This window comes from Lathamus discolor, chromosome 4, assembly GCF_037157495.1.
Source record: "Lathamus discolor isolate bLatDis1 chromosome 4, bLatDis1.hap1, whole genome shotgun sequence".
NCBI classification, from domain to species: domain Eukaryota; kingdom Metazoa; phylum Chordata; class Aves; order Psittaciformes; family Psittacidae; genus Lathamus; species Lathamus discolor.
The window spans coordinates 16,824,405-16,846,655 of record NC_088887.1 but is presented as its reverse complement, the minus strand read 5'-3'; the positions used below and the strand labels follow the sequence as shown (position 1 = coordinate 16,846,655).

The 22,251-nt window shown below is 39.3% G+C and overlaps 1 protein-coding gene across 4 annotated transcripts in view; it reads right to left on the bottom strand.

Moving 5' to 3' along the window:
- Positions 1 to 3,427: 3,427 nt before the first annotated feature.
- The window catches only part of CADM2 (cell adhesion molecule 2), a 659,180-nt gene continuing 640,356 nt past the window's right edge, over positions 3,428 to 22,251 (bottom strand). For 3 of the 4 annotated variants that reach the window (XM_065676379.1, XM_065676381.1, XM_065676382.1), the window contains one exon: positions 13,937 to 21,565. In XM_065676379.1, the coding sequence (XP_065532451.1) occupies positions 21,447 to 21,565 (119 nt within the window). In that variant the 3' untranslated portion in view covers positions 13,937 to 21,446. Of the gene's footprint in view, positions 3,494 to 13,936; positions 21,566 to 22,251 lie in introns of those variants that run through there. The other variant, XR_010612138.1, reaches the window with a different exon arrangement.

Sequence of the window (22,251 nt, the reverse complement as noted above, 5' to 3'; positions counted from 1 at the left end):
CGTCCTAACTACACACAAGTACAAGTTAGAAGGTAATAAAGGCAAGAGCTCTCCTAGGAAGAGCACCTGGGTCAGTGGGTGCACTTATCCTGTCACATTAACTCAGACCTTGCAGTCAGGCCAGAGCCCCACAGAGTTTGCATGCTGAGTTACCCTCTGCTTTTAGGCTGAAGCAGGTCCAAACTTTCATGAAGCCAGGTAACCTGGGCCTAGGCATGGAGCCTAACTCACTCTATCCTGCCTCTAATGGCAGCAAGGCCATATCAGGGTTTCAAGAACATGATATAGCCCTGTAATCTTCATACAGAATTCAATCTTACAGACCAAGGGGACTATAGTTATGACCATCAGACACCAATCCCTGTGGGAGGATGCTGCATAGGGCCATAACCAGGAGTTCAGGGGCTCTGCAGTGCTGCGAGACGAAGCACTCCCACCTTGCATTTCAGCTCTGTCACCCCTAGTTTTGGCAAAGTAACTGTCCTCATTTACCTATTACTATCAACTGCTCCTGCTCTGCCTTTTAACTGGAATTCATCTCCTGCAAGAAACTAAGATCCTGCAGCTAACAGATACAGCAAATTAGTCAGCATTAACCAGCCTAATCTGTGCCAGATTTCACTGTGCCTGTTTCCCACTCCTCCCCAGTCACGTACAAGCTCTATCTGTGGGCACAGTGGAGCAGTCACAGCAGCTGCGAGGGCAGCTGTGGTGGGAAGGAATTTTGCTTGTCCACATGGTCTTTCTACTTCGTATTCTAACTCCACATCCATTTTTTTCCCCTACAGCAAGCAGCTGTGAGGCTTTGTTAATACACCACCTGAAATCTGTTTTCATCTAGCATTCAAAACATGGCTGTAAATGGTTTATTGTTGTCATACTTTTAGATTACTTTAACTTCAGAAGCATTGCCTTTCTCCTCTTCATTTTTTCCTGGCAATACACACTACTTCTCTTCCCTGTAAGGTGAAAGATGTATAGACTGTTAGTTGTCAGCGCTTGCAAGTAGCCATTTAAAAGCAGATATTTTTTGTCAGCATTTTTATTTGTGAAGCTTCTATGACAGATTTGGAAATTGAAGCCCTTGATTTATCTCCAGGCTGAAAACTAGGCAGAGGCAAGGACACTGTGAGCCTTAGGAATGAAATTACAAACATGTCATTACCTCCTTTAACCTGCTCTTATTTCTGTGAAATTGCTCCAGACAACACCAAAAATCCATGGGCTTTAACAACAACAAAAAAATCCTCTTTTCAAGCTATTTTCCACCCATATTATCTGAGGCTACTCACCATTCACTTGTGTAAAAACAAAGGCTAGTAAATGTACTGCTTCTTAGCATGTCTAGGGAGCTAAACCAACAGACCCGATCAACACACAAAATAGTCGTGACCAAAATCCCACCCTGCACTTTTATTAAATCTTGTTTGGATCACAAGAGAAAATGGTTTGAGTCACGCTAGCACTCAGTTCTGGCCACATTTGGCATAACATAACATCACATCTGGCACATTGAAATCATGACTGACAGACTCCAATCTAGATTCACATGATGGGAGTAGCAGGGGTTGTTGCAAAGCAGAAATGAGAGGCATCAGAGGAGCTGTAACAAGAAAGTGGCAAAAAAGCCCAACTTCGCTTGCTCAGGCATTTCTATTAGCTCTTATTTTCCCACTGCACTATAATTAGAAATTAGAAGAATAACTACATGTACTAGTTTGTGTTGTCACCAATTTGGCAACATCCGTGGATGACTGAAAAGGATCAACTGTGATGAGAAAGGCTTAAATGGAGCTGCAAATGCTTGTATAAACTATATCCCCTTTCCTGAGGCAGTCCCTAAGTTGATGTTGGCACTAATGGTAACTCCTAAGCAAGCAGTGCCAAGTGGAAAATTGCAGCTGCCTGAGCTGGGTGTATAAAAACTCTCCTCTCAGAAGGATGGTGTGTTTCCCAAGTGAGAAGTACTCTGGTATCCTTCAGCTATTGACCATTGAGACAGTCATCTGATGCCAAAAGAATGGATGGCTTTGTGCTTTGTACATTTTGCTGAGGTGGTGAACGAGTGACAGGTCTTATTTTGCCTCAAAAATCAGACAGAAAAGAGCAGCAATGGTGCCTTCACATCTCTGATAGGTCTAAATGGGTAAAGAAGTACCTGCTGCGGAGAAGATCTCATTTTGTTTCAGATCTGGGAGAAGGCCGCTCCACTACAAGCCTACATTTTCATCATCTGTGGAGCTACCACATAGCTAAGCCATAGCTGTGGAGGGAAAGGAGTATGTTTTTCCTCTCCTTTGTCAGGTGATTTGATTTTGCAGAAGAATGGGTTAGGTCCCTAGCTGTTAACCTCAAGAGTTATTTTCCCTGACCCAGAAAAGTTATCATCTTACTCTTCCAAGAGTTTTGTTATGCTTCTGACAAAGAAATCCTGAAGCAAATGTGGATGTCCTCACAACCATATCACTTCACAGGAGAGCACTCATGCCCGAACTGAGCATACCAACACTGGGGATCACACAACCCCATTACGCTTCCTGGTAAATCTGCTGTTTGACCTGATTTCTGGAAGAGGTTCAGGTAAAAGGTTCCAGTACTGAGCCCAAGTGAATAACTGATTTATTATACTCTCAGAGAATTTAGCAAAGCTCCAGAGAAGGGTGGACATTCAGACAACTCCCTTCTGTAAACATCTCATGCTGTTTAGCACCCCACATCAATTTTAAATGCATCTGTTTTCAGTGGACTAAGAGAATAAATGTCCTACAGACCCTGATCCACCCATCTAGATTTAATACAGGCCTCTGGATTTCTCTGGCAGGTAAGCACTAAAGGCTACATGTCAAAACACATAACTTCAATCCTCAAACCCAGTTACCAGGTCACCCATTTGTGTTCACCCCTACCTACCCTTTATCACAGGCCTCTTATGAAACTCAAAACCAGTAATCTCTGGAAATCAGGGCACCACAGTCAGTGGAGGCTGTTTATACCATCATGCTACTCAGTTGCCATTGTCTGTCTTCAGATGTGCTACCGGAGAGCTGGAAGTGTGGCAAAAGCCCACATTAGTCAATAAAGCAAAAAGTATGAAGAAACAGGAAAAAAAAAAAGCAAAACCAAAACCAAAAAAACCAAAACAAAACAAACAAAAAACCCCACAAAAAAATCCCCCCAAAACCCCAAACAAACAAAAAAACCCCAACAAACACCCCCCCCCCAAAACCCCCCAAAACCCCAAGTCAACCCTAAACATCTAGTACTGATGCAGAAGAGAAAAAGACAAATGAGAGAAGTTAGACTCTGTACTGTAGCAAGCTGTGGGCAGAGGTAAAAATCTTCCCTTTCCCTCCCATACATGCTAAAGAGTCAGTGGAAAGAGCAATAGCTGAAGGTAATGATACCTGGGCGCCAGACAACACCATGGCAAAGGCAAAACCTTGTCCCCTCATCAGAGAAACCAATCAGCCAAAGGAGCAATTGATGGCAAGGCCTGTGTAAAGGGAAGGGAGTTATGAGAGGAGAGAAATTGTGCGCAAACTGTGAATTCCCCCTCTTTAGAAAATATCACTGTTACCAATAGGTGAAGCTTCTTTTGGTAATTCAAATCTGTGATGGAATCACTGGGGGAAAGAAAGTAATCGTTAATCATAGCGGATTAACAAAAGACACATTGTCATTAGCCAGTGGGGCCTTCTCAATGATGTTTTCCATTATTAGGTACTTAGGCTAAGAGTTCCCTTGCCACATAAGATCTGTCTTTGTGATGAATGTATAAATTTGCTTCGTAAGTTGACCATAACAATGCAGCTGTAAATTACTGGTTTAATCTTTCACTTATGGTATAAATGTTCTTTACTGCTCACTATGCATAATTTTGCATATTAACTAGGTAGTAGCATTATACTATGGGCACATAATTTCACCATTTATGTGGTATTTCATGTTATTTGGGAACAGGTAAATTTAAAACACATTGCTGGATAATCTCCATTTTGGGGAAGATCTTTTGAGATAAATACATCAGACTGTAATTTCAGTCCTTGGTGCTAAAATTAAATCTTCATCTGCTTAAATGTGTGGGTTATGAGTGCAGCAGAACTATTCTCATGTCAGTGAGATGAGAATCAAGTCCACAGTATGGAAAGATTACTTAATCCGAGACTTTCTTTATTGTTCTAGAACTTATGATTGACAGACTACCTTATTACTCTTCCTTTTTTTCCTAGCATTAATAATTTCTAATGAAATTCATCATAGCCTGGAGGAGACAGTTTGAAACCTGCTAAGAATTATATATGTCAGTTAAAGCTTTAAAACTCACTTGGACTAATTTGCTACTGGCAAATATATCATTGTCATACACTTCTGTAAACTTTCCATTTGCAATGTTTTGAACTATCCTTACAAGCTGAAGCACTAAAGTCTAAGAGTCTGATAGAAGTGTTGGTGCAAGGTTTCTAACTCAGCAGTAGCTCCTGTAAAGGTATATTGTTATACTCCTGTACCTTCTAGTAATACTTATTGTTTGGTCCGTACCAGAGACACAGAGTAGGAAAAGATAATTTGACTATTTGAAAATAAAGCAAGGAACAGCTAAGGTTAAAAAAATAAAGAGAACTTGGTCTGTACAGGAACTCATACTGTGTGCAACCAGGTTGTACTTCAGTATCAGGCAATGTTTTAAAATCATTAATAGTATTATTATCAATTAACTTGCATTAATTTATCTTTCTTGGATGGAAAAAGAGGGTTGCATTAAGCTAGACCCAGACTATCCAAACCTTCTATAAAAGCAGCAAAAGTTAGATTGAAGTCTCCAGCAGTTTTTGCCGCTTCAGTATCTGCCACTACTGTCAGTTCCCTGTAAGCTATCAATTCCTGTTTGAAACAAACACCAGGAACAATATCTACACTACTAAAACTCCTGTGCTAAAGCAAACCTTAATTACAACCTCCTATTCTCTTGAGTCAAGATATTGACACACCTGATTGTCACACAGCCCATCTGTTTCCAAAGTTGTTTTGCTTTACATTGCTGAAGATGCAGCAGACATTACAGCAGGAGTGTTCCTGGGGAGGACATGCTTGTTCCAGTGTCAGGATTCAGAAATGCCTGCTTATTTCTGACCAAGTATTGCAGTTCCAGCTCTGTCAGGTATCTGAACTGTGATTATTAGCAAATTCAGTACATTCTGCTGAATTCAGTTTCTTTCTACATCAGTGGTTGTCACAGGCATTTGCTTTCCTGATACCACCTAATAAAATGCAAATCCAATGGGATTTATAATGGGTGTTAAACTAACATGTTAGTAAAAGGCAAAGGTTAATTTTTAACATGACAACCTTTAAAGTACTGTGAGCAGTGCCTTAAGTATTACCTCCATTTCATAAATGCAAAACACGGAATAGATACCAGACTTACCCAAAAAAAACCCAAAGCCAGTGAAACCGATATATTGATACTGATTTTGCTCCTGTCAGTTAAAGGGCTTTGCAGAAAAAGCCCACCCATTAAGTAACTCCCTGCCACAAACATGTTGACAACAAAATGCATTTACACACATAGACATTCACAGACAAAAGGATTTTTTCAGAGTTGCCTACAGATTTGAATAAATATAGTTAGAGATACCTATCTATCTATCTATATATATCTCAAATACATTTCAAGACCAGATCAGATATAGAGCTGTATTCTCTAACCATGTTGCAATGGGACTTTTGTTTAACAAGAGGCACAGACACATTAGTAAGTGAGACAATCCTTGGCTTCATTCATCATAGCTTAAGCTCCATCCGAGAAGCTGTTTAGCAAAAAGCATTTTGTCTGTGTGAATAAAATTCCTAATTCATTACAGTAGGAAGCGGTAAGAAACCCAGCTACTTCAAGATTGTATTTGTGTTTAAAAATCAATCAACAAACAAAACAAAGCAAAAGTTTGCATACCATTTAAATTCTTCTTTCTTACCAGTTCTTGGCTTTTTGAGTACCAGGTCTTTCCTAAAGAGTGTTACTTGGTACAAATACATTAAGGAAAGAACAGCGAGTATCAGGGAATATCAAGAAGCTGAGGGATGACCTCAAGATTTTTTTCATGCTTTTATTACTATAGTTATCAGGTCATGGGAAAGGGAAAGTATCCTGGTGAGAGATGATTTGCAAAGGGACCTTTCACACAGGAGTTTTACAGAGACATTTTTGCGTTCAGTATAAATCCTGGTCCTCCACTAAGGAAATGCTGCTGTAATCCTCTCCCAGCCAGATGAAGCTGTTAGATCAGTTTCCCCTGTACAAGATTCAGCTGGATCTTGGTGCCAGATCTGTACCAGCAAAGGAGTTAGTTTTTCATAGCGCACTGAGCATTAGAGTGGCTGTTTGGCCAGCAAGGAGCAAGGGGGTGTGGGTTAGTCACAGTGCACTGGGCTCTGCATTCTTTAGAAATCAGTCGTTTGCATTTCTTGGAGCTTAGCACAGCTACTGAAAGCAGCTGTGCCCAGTGAATTTTATGAGGGCACTTAATTCCCATCCCTTCCCCTGCAGGCCCACAATTTACTCTCATAACAACTTCTTATGAATATCTGCTTGTGGTTTTCCTCTCATTTGCCAAATCCTCCTCTAGTCCATCAGGAAAAAACGCCTGCTTTCCCATCACTTTCAGTAAATATGTACACTTTCAGAGAAAACAAACAAACAAACAAGCAAATACCCAGTCCCTCCATTATTTTCAGGTTGTTGGGTTATTTTTATTCCCTGTCCAGCTGTAATTGCACATTTTCTAAGTTGACACATGGACAATTTGCTACCAGTATATGGCTGTGCCAGACACTCATCCTTCCCAATACCCTCCCACTCCCAATTTCTATGTATTAGCTTAGAAACAAGCTGGATGCCTGTCTCTGCTTCTTGGAAGAAGTCAGTGCATTTACAAGCTACTGATTTTTTCCAAGGCTACAAGAGGTGTGGGCCAGATTATTACAGTGGCACTGTAACACTTCATGCATTTTTTGGGGACATCTCTGATGCTGCCTAAGGAGAACTTTGCTATAAGAGGTCACTCAAGGGGGGAAAAAAAGAAAAGGAAAAAGAAAAATAAAATCTAAACCTTTCTTCATCCCTTGCCCCAGGATGACACTACATCCAGCCCTTCACAGGAGCAATAACTGGGTTCTATGCTTACTCACATCCAAATGAATCAGGAGTTATTTCAAAGAAGTCTAGAGAGTTAGGCTGATTTTAAACTGAGCTAGCGTTAGTACAATTCAGTCTTATTTCTGTTGTTCTGTTTCACCTCCTTTCATACATCTGTGGTGCCTGCCAAATCATTGTTGGTTATTAAAAAAAAAATCAAACCATAAATTAGCTCCTTCGTTAGGGATATAGGGCAGCAAGGGCTTTCCTTTGTCTTTGTATATAATGATCCCAGTTTCTACCGAGTACTTAATTTGCATTTGCAAGAGGATTTCATGATTTGTACAACGAACTGTGTGGCTCATGAAAGTCTGACAATGCTCTTCACTCCTTTATTTTGGTTAATTGTAACAAATTTCATTGCTTTATTATAAAGTAGATTATTTCTAGGAAGGAAATTCCTGCCTGAAGTATGAAAGAAGGTGAGAGATTTCCAAGTTTTGTCTCTTTATTAATAGTGCACCGAGGTTTACCCTCCTTCAGTATGAAATTAACAGAGGGCGTTTAGAGTTCCTTTTAGCTATAAAGGAGTGAGAATGTCTCTGCCATTGTCAGAGAGTAACTGTCTGTCTGTCTTTTTGGCAAGTGCCCAAGTAAGTGGGTGGCAGCTGGTGACAAAGGCTTTGACTGCACTTGCCATTTTCTTGTGATAGCTGAAGCAGAGCATTGGCCCGGAGCAATTGTTGCTGAGTTCCTTATGTTTCCAGTACAGTTAGGGAGGGGAGTTATGAAGATGTAAATGTTTATAGCAAATATGCTTGTTCCAATTGAAGCTGCTGGTATTCTTTTACCTCAAAAGAATAGGGAATGCTCTAGACAGTGTCATAATTTCCCATTAGTTATGGGGAGGGGTTCTCTTGCAGCTACAAGGAACCTCAAGCAATTGCCTTCTGCTTCATTTTCTACTACATATTTTATGCTGAAGGTGTTGCCTGTGGGTGACCTGTTTTCTCTTGGACTCCTGAGTTCAGTGTGTGTGATTTTAGCAGTACCCTTTGATCAGTTCAAAGGCCATCTGTGAGTGACAGTGGAAGTCCTTTCTGTCGGGAACCTGATGTGATGCCTCCACACTCCCAGCTCTGGGGACTTTCAGGCTTATCAACAGTGACACTGTCAGTCTGACATCATCTTTCCTCTCTCTGCCTTTCCTTTGAAATTTCTTTCATTCCCTCCCTGAGCCTTTAACAGTTTTTGTGGTCTTACCTGAATCTGTAGTGTTGTGTCTTTAGTGTTGTGTAGCAGTCACTCTCTCACTCCCCCCCCTTCTTGCCCTTCCCCTACTCCCGGAGGGACAGAGAGGAGAATCGAAAAGGATGCAACTCCCACGGGCTGAGATAAGAACAGTTTAGTAACTAAGGTATAACACAAACCACTACTGCTACCACCAATGATAGTAATGATAAAGGAAATAACAAGGGGAAAGAATACAACACCTCAACACCAGCTGACCAATAACTCGCCCCACTCCCCCCAGCCAAGCACTGACTGATACCTCGTCCAACCCTGCAGTCCCCCAACCCTTCCAGGGTAACTCTCCGTTCCATCCTGGGCATGATGTGCTGTGGTATGGAATACCTCTTTGGTCGGTTAGGGTCAGGTGTCCTGTCTCTGCTTCCTCCCAGCCTCCCCTCCTCCCTGGCAGAGAATGAGGCTCAGAAAGTCCTTGGTCAGACCAAACATTTGAGCAGCAACTAAAAACATTGGCGTTATCAGCACTGTTCCCAGGCCAAAAAATCAAAACACAGCACTGCACTAGCTACTAAGAAGGAGAAAAATGACTGCTACTGCTGAATCCGGGACATTTAACTACATCCCCTTTCTTTAGTTGTGAACCTCACATTCACATTCTAATGGTGAGACACACAGTGCTGGGCAAGGTATTACAGCATTTACTCCTGCCAACACTTTTCCTCACTTCTGTTGTATTTCTTGTTTTTCTCCACCCCACCAAGCTTATATAGTTCTCATCCCCTTATTCGCAGCTCCTTACATGAGCAGTTATTTGTTAGCTTTATGCATTAAAGGGAAATACCAGATAGATAGGCTGGTTTTGCCCCAGCAAGGCAGGATGATCATGATTCATTTCCTGAACAAAACATAAATTCAAGGCCCTAGGGAAGTTGAAACAAGCCATGCTATTTCCCTCCTACTCTGAAACAAATAAAGAATGATGTTGGCAGAGAAAAGTATGTGATTTGGTGGTCAAATAATGCCCCGATCTGGTGCTTCTGCTGACACACACACTTCTGCCAAGTTGCAGCAGGGCCAAAAAGCAGCAACACGACCAACAGCTTCCTTCCCATCCTGGGTGCAGTGATTGGCAGCTTCAGGAACTGATGTTGAATTTCTCTCAGACTTAAGTGAATACAGCCTAGCTGTACTAAGTACAGTAGGAAAATCCTCCCCCTCCCTTTTTATATATTACAGCCTCCTTTGGAAAGCCTGAATAGGCCTCCTGGTGAAAAAAAAAATCAACCAAAGTTGCTGATCAATAAGTAAACCTAGAGTTAGTTTACTTATGCCACACAAAGCATCACTCGCAGCTGTACAGGTATAAAACAAACATGAAAAAGAGAAAGATTTTTCCTGAGATGCTATGGTAGATATAAAATCATGAGCTTAGAGTAGCTGAGCAATTAGAATATATCTAGTGGGGTAAGAAGGAGGTATAGAAAAATACATGAAGTACGTGTTGTGCTTATGTGTGTGTGTTTCTGTGCATCTGTGCTTGTGTGTTTGAGCTCATACAACCTGAAAAATGAAACCCCTAAATTATAGCCCACTGCTGATTTCATACAGAACCAGAAGACATTGGATTCACATTTGAACAACCAGAGATATCAAATGTGAACAGACTTCTTACAGTCTCTAAACCACCCATCAGAGAAGAAGCTTATCATGTGCAAATGACTTTCCACAATGACCTAGTGACCCTCTTCCTGTGAAAAGACATAGCTCTCCAAAAGTGTTTGTGTGCTGCACAAGGGGTGCTGTAAAAGGGGAGGATACTGACAGCTTTGCTGGCATGAGGCTCCCAAGGAGTAGTCATAGGAAACCATACCTCCATCTTGCAGCTGTCCAATCCCATGGGATTAATTCTATCCTACACCACCTTCAGCTTCCCGTTGCAGAAGGCAGGCTGGTTGGTCATGTGAGCTGCAATCATATGCTAGCTGTATGAAGAGGGCACTACTAATCTCAATTCTATACAGGTAAATAACACATGGGGTCACTCTGCCTCTGGGGAATGCCAAACCCAGGATCCAAACGGACACATCTCCCAACAGGAGTACTGCTACACTTCTCTGTAACAGTAGCCATGTCCATTGCTTTTCATCACCTTTAGGCAACAAATAAATTTGAATGTGGTGGCAGTAATTCATCTCTTGTCACCTATGGCCATGCAATATAACTGGCCACTAAGAATGCCCTCACGTACCCTCAAAGGCATGCAAAAATTGGATGCATCTTCTTAGTAACAAGTAAGCTCAGCCAGTTCCCTGCAGTCTGCACTGGCTTCTTACAGGTTTTGGAATTTAGCCCAAGGTCTTGGACTTTATTTTAAAGGCCGGATTTGTGTGCAGCTGAAAGGCTCCCTAGAGCTCACAAATGTAGACCATCATCAATAACTTTATTCCTCTATCATGCTGAAGGTTGTACAGGGAGAATATTCTAAAACTGGGGCACTGATTCTCAGGAAGAAGCAACCATCACAAACTGGTTTCTTCTTCAAGTACAAAACGCTTTTTTTAATCTAAGCTTCTTACATAAACATAGGGGAAATATGAAAATAGATAAATAAATAAATAGGCCACAATGCTTCATTGCACACACACTCCTCCATGGGGAGCGGATAGGAAAATAAATATGACAGCTCTTAGTCATGTTGCTTACTGCTGTTCTGGAGGGTAATCTCTTACTATGTTAGTGACTGCAATATAATGATGTACTTTAACTGGATCACATTGTGGTATATCCACTTTTGTCTCTGAGGCCAGAAAGAGTGAAAATGCACTGAAAAAATTACAGAATTATATAAAGTATTTTATTTGTCCTGAGACAGAGCTGGCTAATGCTGTGATACAGAAATAAAAGCCCTTGAAAAAGGTTTTTTTTTCCATTTGAATTACTTGTACTTTCTATCCAACTTCATCTGCCAAGGTCCAAATTCTGATTTGCTTGCTGCTTCTTCCTTTTTTTGTATCTATCTTATAAATTTCCACCTCTCTATAAATTCAATCCACTCGAAGCCCTTGAAATGGAAAGCTCTGCCTGTTTGCCAGGTGTCAGCATCAGTGCTTTGGAGAATGTTTCTCCTGTTCAGTAGCTCTGTGATTCTGCTGGTTGGATCTTTTTTTGCACCCCTTTTAGCTGAAGCTCTAGAAGTGAATACAGACTGAAAAGAAGAATAGTAACAGCCCCCTGCCTTTGGTCCTACACCTAAAGGGAAAGACCTGTCTCCCTATGCTCCTGGCAGGGCACAGCTTTGCCTCCTTGCTCCACTCCCTCCCTCTTTCATCCAGCCACCTGGCACAACCCAGAGGATGTACCCCCCCCGCCCCACCCCGTCCTCCCTCTCAATACACCAAGTAGGAATGGTTACTATCCTTACCAGCTGACATTAGTGCTAATTTCCTGCAAGCTGCCACAGAATAAATAAGAGGCCTCTTTCTAAAAAATCTTTCCGGCTTGCTTAAAAACATTCTCTGTCTTCTTTTCTTCCTGCATGCAGCTTGCAGAATCAATAAGGCCCTAGCCTCTTAGCCTGGAGCAGCAGAGAAGCTATTGCTATGAACTCAGCAGGAGCAAGAGCTAGGGCAAGTAAGTAGCCCAGAGCTAATCAAAAGTGCCCTCCCACGGCTCAGGATGTTGCCAAGTGCTTGAAGCAGAAGCAGAAGGCAATGTACTATGACTCTTTTGTCAAGCAAGGAATCATCTTCATTATCCCCACTTGATTATCCCTGAATTTCACTAATTGCACTTACCTTTACCTTACACTTATCAGCAGAGCTTGGCCAAGTGTTGCTCTGTAACACTACGTTTGAAAAAGTGTGTATGTCTTCATAACGGTGCCTGATGACTATTAAAAGGGATAAGTAGACTCTTTCACATCAGTGTATAATGCCGTGACAGTCTGGTACAGAGACTCTGTATTCAACGAAATTATACTCAGTATTCAAAGAAATCTCAGGCAGCCACTACAGTTTAGTAGAAATCATGTTTGTTTCCTCTTACAATACTCGTATGGCAAAAAAAAAAACCCAACAAACCCCCCAAAACCCTAAAACACCCCAAACCAAAAAAAAACCCACAAAACCCAACCAAAGAAACCCCAAAATATCAGACCCAAAACACAGACAAAAAGGGACTTTTGTCTTTTTTTACTACAGAAGGTGGGCAGAAGGGGAAGCTATTTTGTTGGCTGTTGATGAAAGAAGACCTTAAAAGGGATCATGTAAGAGGATCACTGTAAGAATCTACTCTCAGCCAGGGAAAGGCAAAGAGCAAAGTGCAGTTACCTTTGGGGAAGCTTTTGGCTGATGAAGGAAAACAGGACAGCATGAAAAGAATCACATCTTGAATGCAGAAAACTAAAAATCCAGTGGTGGATTGTGTCATTTGCTGGACTGTGTCATTTTCCTTGGGTACACTACAGATTTTCAGCATGCTTTGCCTTATATCATGGGCATATTACTTTGAGGATCATGTGGAAATCTGCACTGTTACTGTATTGAAAATGTAATATCACGGCACATTAGAAATTGCTTAAGGGGACGTATTTTGGTTTAGTGAAAAGAAGTAATAAAGATAAGAACAACTCTGCTGAATCCAACAGGGCTGTACATTTGTCAAATACATGCATAGCTTAGGCCATAGGAAAGCTCTGCCATCAAAGATCATAGAATCATTAGGGCTGGAAGAGACCTCTGGAGATCATCTCATCCAGCCCTCCCTGCCAAGGCAGGGCCACCTACAGGAGGTTACACAGGAATGCAGGTGGGTTTTCAATGCCTTCAGAGACGGACCCTGCAACCTCCCTGAGCAGCGTGGATCTCCTCTGCATGGAGGTACCAAACTCAGTTAGTGTCTGCCTCTGTATCAGGCACTTGATTCTTTTTCATAAACACAGACTCTCTAAGAATTTCCCTGTGACATCTGTCTCTCTCCCTTTGAAACCAGTGGCCTTCTTGCCTTTTGTAGCATCAACTCAAGCATTGTAAGTGGTGTAGAAAACCTTGCATGAATTCTCAAGCTTCTTCGTGGGGGCTAATCCACCATCTAAGTCCCACAGGCTTATATGTTTTTTTAGCACTTGACCTCTTCATAAGGATGAATTTCTCCCACAGTGAGGCCAGCCTCCAAAAGTTGTTAACTTTGTCTGTCAGAAGAAACTATGAAGAGTACAGAGTGAATATCATACAAATATCAAAGAAAATAACAGAATTTGTAATTATCTGTAAAATGCCAGTGTCTCACAGATTATTTTCTTGGATAACTTTTTAAAACATCAGAATTAGTATTTAGAGAAGCATATGATTATAACAGTTCTACTAGAAACGGCAAAATATGCTCAGTGAACAGTCTGTGTGTACAGCCATTGGTCTAAATCAACTCCGCTGCCAAACTGGCAAGCACCAGGAAATACATTAAATGAATAGACAATTCAGAAATGTCCAACAGATAACTAAAATTGCAATTTTATTTTTTTTCAATAATATTCATCAGACAATTTTCTGACAAGACTTTTCTGAAAGATGAAGTGCAAATGGGAACCCTGTAAGAATGTTCAGAAGAATTGTACATGACATTTTTTAAGCGCCACTAAGTACACATTGAATACTTTGTAAGTATATAGGCATAGCAACATGCAAGTGTCATGTACCTTACATTACAATATGCATTTTGTCTGCTTAACGTTACTAATGACAAAATTAAATGAAGGAAACGTGTCTCACCATCAGTGCAATATGTTTAATTCCCATGGATTTTGTTTTCACATTAGTGGTCGTATTCAAATATAACCTCCCCAAGGCCAGAATTTGGCAGTGTAAGAGCAGAGTACACTGGAGTTCCTAGGAGAATACACTTACACTGACTACGAACAGATGAAGTTGTTAAAGTCCTTTCACAAATTATGCCTTACTATTTGTCCTAGGAAACTAGGAAACTTCAGCTGAATTGAAGTTTTTTTTGTAGTTATAAAATATCTAGGCTACAAGTAAAGCATGCACGAGGACTGCTTTACAATTCTGTTGGAAAAGAGCTAAATAGCAACGTGTATTAAGGACTTGAGCCTTGCTCTTTTGAAATCAATAGATGTATTGTACCCAACTTTCATGGAAGCAGGACATACATGAGTTCAATCTCGGCTCACTGTTTAGGCAGAAGCTGATGACAGTAGGTCATATTTGCATATTTCCATGGAAGCTATATAGGGGTATAAGCAAACCTGCTTTCACTGAAAAGGACCATGTGTGGAACTGCACATTTACTAACATTAATCAATATGCATAGAAAGGAGAGGAAGAGGAAGTGATGAAGAATTTGGCCCAGCAATTAAAGATTTTCCTCCTTTTCAGAATCAACATAAACAGTTGATCGTGATAATTTCTATTTTCTTTATAAGTTATTACTTTAAAACCCCTCCTTTAGAACCTTTATGAAAACCCTTCAATTAAGAAGATTAAGAATTAATCTTAAGAAGATCAAGATTAAGAAAATGAGTATGTTCAGAAGAAAATAGCATCAATGATTTTCAACACTATGCATAAGGGCAGAGTAAGGCTGTCTGTAGTTTGTGCTGAAATGTGAGATCAGAGCTCACACATGAAACCCTGCTGGCTTGACCCTGAACACAGGGAAAGTGCGAAAGTGCTGACCCTAACAGGTTTGGCTTTACACCTGGAATCTTAAAATAAAATAGAAGAAATAAAAATCCTTGAACTTTTCTTTAATAACAATACAGACGTGCTCCTTTTAGAGAACAGACTTTCTTACCTCCTTTCCAATTAGACTGCTGCTTTTAGCCCAATGGAGAACAGATGAGTTAAGACACAGACTGTGGAGGGCAGATCTATAGTAAACACAGAAGCCATGAGGAAGCATTGGGTTTGGTTTTGTTTGTTTTTTTTTGTTTGTTTGTTTGGTTGGTTTTTTTTTGTTTTTTTTTTTTTTTTTTTACATTTTGCCACCTCCTGAGAGGCTCTGAAAGCCCCTTGTACCCTCTAGTAAAGTCATCATATTGGCTCCACACCATCTTCCATCTGGTTGTGAGTACATTAAACATTTCTCAAAAGAATGAACATCGCTTAGCAACAAGATGATTCCTAGATGCTGGAAGAAATCCCTTAAGGGCTGCTGGAAGTGCACAAAGCTTGGAGCATCCTGAGGATGTGGAGTGACATGGAAGTGTGCTGTTAAACCATGCTTGTACCCTTATTTCCTCCTGAGTTTAATCAAGTGTAGAGTGCTGGGTTAGGTTCATCGATAGCAAAAAGAAACTGTGCTAGCTTCTGTTAATACCAAGTAGACAACTCCTATTTGCTTTAGAGGTACTACATCCATTCTGAAAAAACACACGGGAAGTCCTGCTCTCAGTATGAGTTTCCACTCTGCTCTGTTGACATCAAAGGAAGCTCTATCCATTTACTTTTCTCTTACTGCTTGCAATAGTCCTTCCCTCTCCCCCATGCATCGTGTGTTTTCAATGTAAACATGCCCTGGCAAAATTATGTTTAAATAAGTAAGAGACATGTCAGAATATGTCAACAGTATTGGTATTGCATATTTAATTCAAAAGCTTGCATGTGCTTTTAAAAGTTTCTCTTTAAACCTGCATGCCTTACTGGAAAGAACTGTGTTGCAGTTGGATTGCTCATCATTATCTAGTGCTGACTACATACTGATGTGTTCTAGCAGTTTATTTTTAAGCTGTTTGGGATGAATCCCCAGCCAGTGTAAATTGGCCCACATTTAAGGCAACAGAGTGACGCTGATTTATACCAGCTGAGGCTGTGTCCCTATGCCCTGTAAAACCTCAAACTATCCCAAAATTAGTAAAGAACAGGGCAAGAATTATGAACTCAGGCAAGATTATTTTTTCTATTTTTAACAGAAAAAAAAATTAAAATACAGTGATCTCATTTCAAGACTACACTGAAGATTCAGTAGTATTTAAAATGTATACAAATATCTCATAGCTAGTATTTAGACTAAGAGGTAGATGTCATATTCTACGAATAGTACAGCGTGTGGAATGATGGCAATGGCTGTTGCTAAATACATCTATTTGCCTGATACGCAGGACACAAAGGAGGGTTATAGCAATGGCAACCACAAGAAGGCTTACAATGTTATTTTCTTCTTTTGCTAGTCTATGTTGTCTGCCTTTTGGTGCATTCCTTCTGGAAGGGTATGATGGAAAAGTGCCAAGAAGCAAGAAGATCAGTAATACAAAATTTCAGGTTCACAAAATGTTAGCTTTATCATGAAAAGCATCCTCTGTACCTTGATGGAAGCATTTTGTACTTACAATTTAAGATTACCTCATGTTACTGAGCAAGTAGTAGAAACTCCAGGTGAGGTGATTCAGCAAAATAGGGGTCAGAAGAATGCAGCTCTCTCTCTTTCTCTGTTGTTCATGCTAAAAATACCAGGGCATATGGCAGCGTATTTCAGCATCTTAACATACTAGGCTCCCTTGAGGAGAGAAAAAAAGAGGAAACTTGTGCTGTTGAGCCAGAAATAAATTACAGAACAGTGCTGCCAGACATACAGAGTGCTGGCAGCAAAGCCATTAGCCGAGTCAGTGTTTTACTTTGCCTACACATGTTTCAGTGATATTTGATGGGCCTCAAAGAAATGGAAAGCAAAGCTAGTGAGAATGAGGAGTGGTATAAGCATTTTTATAAATTAGATATCATTGCAAGCAGAGGAATTACACATATTGCATCAGGATATCCACTATTTGTGTATGTGCCTTCCAGTTTTCCCTTGTGACTGCTGGGGATCACCCCCCCTGCTTCAAACAATCAAAATGCATATTATAATTACATGGTTTTCCAATATCCATACACAGCAAGTACAAGATACTTACATGTAAGTACACTGTATTTACCTATATTTTTGCATAGTTTTTAGTGTGTACTTTGTGCCACTTAATAAAAAGCATTACTCGTTTTTTGTGGTTGGTTGTTTTTCTCTATTAGACAGCTTATTCAATTCAAGTTGAAGTAGCTGGATTTTTGGTATGTTCATCACAGATTACCAGTTCCTAAGAGTGTAGAGATTGGACACTTGAAGGAGTCTGGGTAAGTGGCGGGTGGGAGATAGGGGGGGAAGCTGTAGGGTGACATTTTGAATATGAAGTTTTAAATCACCTCCTTAATTAAGAAATGCAGTATCAGATTTACAGTGCTAATTTAATAAAACTTACCTTTAATTTGAATGGAATTGTAAAGGTAAGAAATCCATTTTCCTTTTGGTAACACTTTACAATAAGTGGCACTAAATTACACTATAACTGCTATGTTACAGGGAATTACATGTAACTACACTGTAACTGTTGAAATAGCTACTGTACATGTGCGTACATGGTAACTTCAGTGCTGTTACAATCATGAATTACATAATTACAAATGATTCTGTCCTTTCTTTTCATTGAAATAGTCATATATATATATTATACTGTAATGAAAACACACAAGATGTTAACTTTCATGTCTTATTTAGAAAAGTCGCTTTTCTTCACGTATTCCTTTAAAGAGGGAGTCTCAGTGCAAGACAAACCATCCTTAAGTAATATGGAAACTATAATGTGTTCTAACTTAAATTCTGAGCCTCAATTTATATAAACTTTTTCTTGGTTTGTCAGATGACACTAAAAGAGTGGGATGATACACCCCTTGTCTTCTGATGCACCGCTTTCTTGTTCAAATCATGAGAATGGTCTTGAAACATTAAAGAAAAACCAAGAATCTACATCAAAAAGTTTAAAAACAATCAGCAATTGACACTGTAAACAGTACACTGGCAGAAACCAGCTCTTCACAGAGCTAGTCTGCAAGTTTGTGGGGGAGAGGATGTCACATACATTTTAGCGAGGGTGGTTCCCTTTCAGAGTCTCCATTTTGCATATTCATTCTATGGATACTTCACACCATAATAAAAGCGGTATTTCAGAATGGGATCTTGGGTAAAGTGAACAGACTTTTAGCCTACTGAATGCCATTAGTGTTCAACCATGGTTTGCTTACAAAAAGGAGGGATGCCTCTTTACACCTAGTGTAGTAATTTAAACCTGTGAAGAACAGACAGGCCTGCAAAGTGCTCTCCAGGTAGAATGCTCGGTGTGGGGCTTTACCACACCTGCTTTGTACAGCTGCGAGGGGCATCACCAGGTGCAAGACAATGGAAGATCAACTGTGTTAAAAATGAGCACGTGAGAAGTTTTAACTGAAAACTAATGAAATAACCTATATTGACAGTACAATTTGTATGTCTTGGGTTTGGTTTTGTGGTTTTTTTTTTTTTTTTTTTTTTCTGCAAAGTTTGAATGCTCTTTCTATGCCACTGGAGAAAATGGTTTGCAATGATTACCCCAAGGGCAATCCTGCTTTTGAAGGTCATACCTGCCCCTGCATGGGTAATGGTTCAAGTAACAATCCTACTGTTCAAGCAAATTGAAGTTGGGAAGAATGAAAAAATGCGTAAACACTACACTGGTGGGGAATTCCACTTTAGCAAATAAGGCCCTCATCCAGAGAAGCACTTATTTTTAAGCATATGAATAGTGCCTTACAGTCCAATGGAATGTCTCTGATGCCTGAAGCTGAAGATGTGCTGAAATGCTTAGCTGAATTGGGACCCAGGTCCTGAAATAAAACCTTCTTGTATCTGATACTGTACCTCAGCTAATGTAACTCACTGTTGTGACAATAACCCATATTTTTGGTATTAAACTGAATGACCTCCTTTGCCAGCCTTTTTCATGTGTATGTTTTGAAAGACATGAATATCTTGTAAACCTATCCTAGTTTTCAATGTGTCTAGTAGCACCTACCTGGTTCTCTCAAACTACCATAGTATATTAACATATTATTGCATTTTTCCACAGATGGGTATGGAGCGATCTGTAAAAACAAGCATGCAACCACATCAATGCAGACTTATTTCTTTAAAATGTCATACTGTATATGATTTATTATGTTAACACTCAACCACATCATATTATTTATGTCTGTATATTTTGAAAAAAGTGCTGCTTTGATTGACGTCACCCTTTTTTCTTAGAAATCAACAAGATAAATGTTTCAACAAAACAATTAAAATACTCTAATATTGTCCTTAAAAGGTTCATACTCTTCTGATAAATAATCTGACACAGCACCTTTGTCTTCCGTTTCACCATACTCCATGATGTCGTATTCCAAACTCTCCCTTATCCACACAAAAATAAAATCCCAGGAGAAAGTTCTTTACAGCAGACCATCATGCTTTTAGACTTCACAAGTACAGCAACCAGACAGAAACACTCTTTTGTCAAAGGTGCAAAACTTAGGAGCAAGACCAGCTCCTGCTAGATTAACTTGCATACTCCAGTGTAGAATCATTTCCAAGAGCTGTTATGGCCACCCTTTAGTTTCATTGGAAGAGGATATAAGCCGATGGGCTTACAGTGTTTTGTTGTCATATTTAAGAGCATGTGATTTTTCATCTGTCAATTACACAAAAAAAAAAAAAAAATCAGAAATAATCCAAACAGAGACTTTCACTGTGGAGCTAAAAGCATGGCAGGAATTCTCTATCATTCACGGTGACATAAGTTTGTACCTCACAAAATGCATAGACAGGAATTTAATATAAAGAATTAGTCCATTTACTGTATACACAAAACATATATCTTTTGTTTTAACACTTCTATTTTTTTTCTTTTTTTCTTTTTTTTTTCTATTTTTTTGGCAAACCAACATAGAGAAGCAGCTCTGGAACTGCCAAATTAAAAATCGAGAATTTTAGCAACTCAATAGTATTTTTTTAAGGATAGTAATCAAATGTGGTTGTAATTTAAAACCTGAGGCTGTGCACTGGTTGTTAGCTTAAAACTACCTTCCATATAACATTGTGCTTCCATTGTATAACAAAGAAAAAAATTAACAAGAACTAGAAAAGTTTGCTGCTGAACAGTGCTAGGACATACAGACAAAAAAATACTAATACATGTTATCTACTCGGAATACTGATTTGAGTCATATCTAAAGGGATATAATGGACATTAGAAAATGCTTACTTGTGACTGACTTAGTTACTGCCCAAAAGGTTGAATATGTATCAAATAATGTTTAATTGACTTTATTATATGCACTATATACAGATACTAAAATGCCTTGCGTTTGTGCCCCATGAACACTTCAAATTTGAGTAGGCAGGTGAGTTCATGTGAAGCAAATAAATTATAAAACCAGAAATTACTCAGAAAGTTCTCTAAACTTTGCAATCCCAAAAAGCAGTAAAAGGGCAGGACAAATTTGTTTCAAATTAAGCACTATTATCTAACTCTGCAGAATCTGTATAGCTATTCAGCATGTTTTTATCACTGAAACACGGCACTGTTGTCAAGGTACCATTTCAAACACAACAAAACAAAGCAAAGCAAAACAAAAAAGAAAAAAAACAGTGAACTGTTTTTTTTCCACCAAATCCAAGTATACAAGAAACTATACAAAAAAGATTTCAGTTTGTGTTTCCTAGGGCATATGCTTCAAAATCAAGTTGCTTTTTGAATTACAGATAGACATGTATAAAACATTATTTGTAAACCTCTAATCTTACACTTAACATTTTATGTAAGTAAATTAGGTCCTTACCTATTTGTTATGAGTATTGTTCTATGACACACTAGTAGGGACATGATAAAAGAAAACTGAAAAAGAAAGCTGCATGACATTTAAACAGGTAGAAAACTTGGATTAAGATGATGATTAACATTGTTAAGGCTGTATATTCAAGCACTGTATGTTAAGAGAGCAGTGGATATGAATTCTAGGCAATAAGAAATGTCCTGCTTTACGCATGATACTGTAATTATAGAACGATGATGTCAACAGCTGATTGTTGGCATAAACTGGCTGCTTATAGCAGGTATGTGAGTTAATAAAGATAGCAGAAGATGGCAGAAATGAATTCTGAGAAATGATAGCCAGTTTCCTCCAGCAGTCAGCCTGATAAGTAAAACTTCAAGATTCTAGCTCTGCATCTAAATGAAATACTCTTTTTTCTCCTCTGCATTGACTTGGCTGCCTTCTGCATTGATAATGGCTGTGTCGGCATCAGGTGCATCTTCAGCTCCTTTTGCTTCATTTGTTAAATACGTTCCTATAGGAATCAGTACGACAGAAAAAAAGGAAAAAAAATTAGGGTTTTTTTAGGTTTACACTGCATTATAGAAAGTACATTTCTAACAATGCTCCAGTTGCTTCATGATCAGGCAAATATATTTACATGATTTTAGTGTATATCATACAGGTATGCTCAACTTTCTCATTTGTCCAAGAAATATTCATAGCATTGATACTGACAGTACATATCCACAAATTCAAGTATATCCACAATAAATTAATGTCATTTTTTAATAAAGATCCAGGTAGTTTTATTAACCAAACCCGCTCGCACATACTATTACAGATATTTTTTATGCTTAGGATATGAACAAAAAGATAAGTGAACAAAAAGAATTGTGTACAATAGTCAACTTTCCCTTTGTGGAAAGCATTACTTAAGTTGGCATAAGATGTATAACTTCATTCAGGAAAGTAAAACAAAAAAGACACACTTCTACTGGCTCATTAAAAAAATCTCATGTTTTCCTCACACAGTCCAATAAATTAAAAACATGCTTATATCAGCTATCCATAGGATTACCCTATCTAAAATGAGATTTAAAGAGTTAATCCCAACACTGTGGAGCAAAAAGCACGCCAAAAATTCTCTGTCATTCACGGTGACATAAGTTTGCACCTTAGGGAATTAACCAAGTTTTAACAATAGGTCTAAAAAGCCAT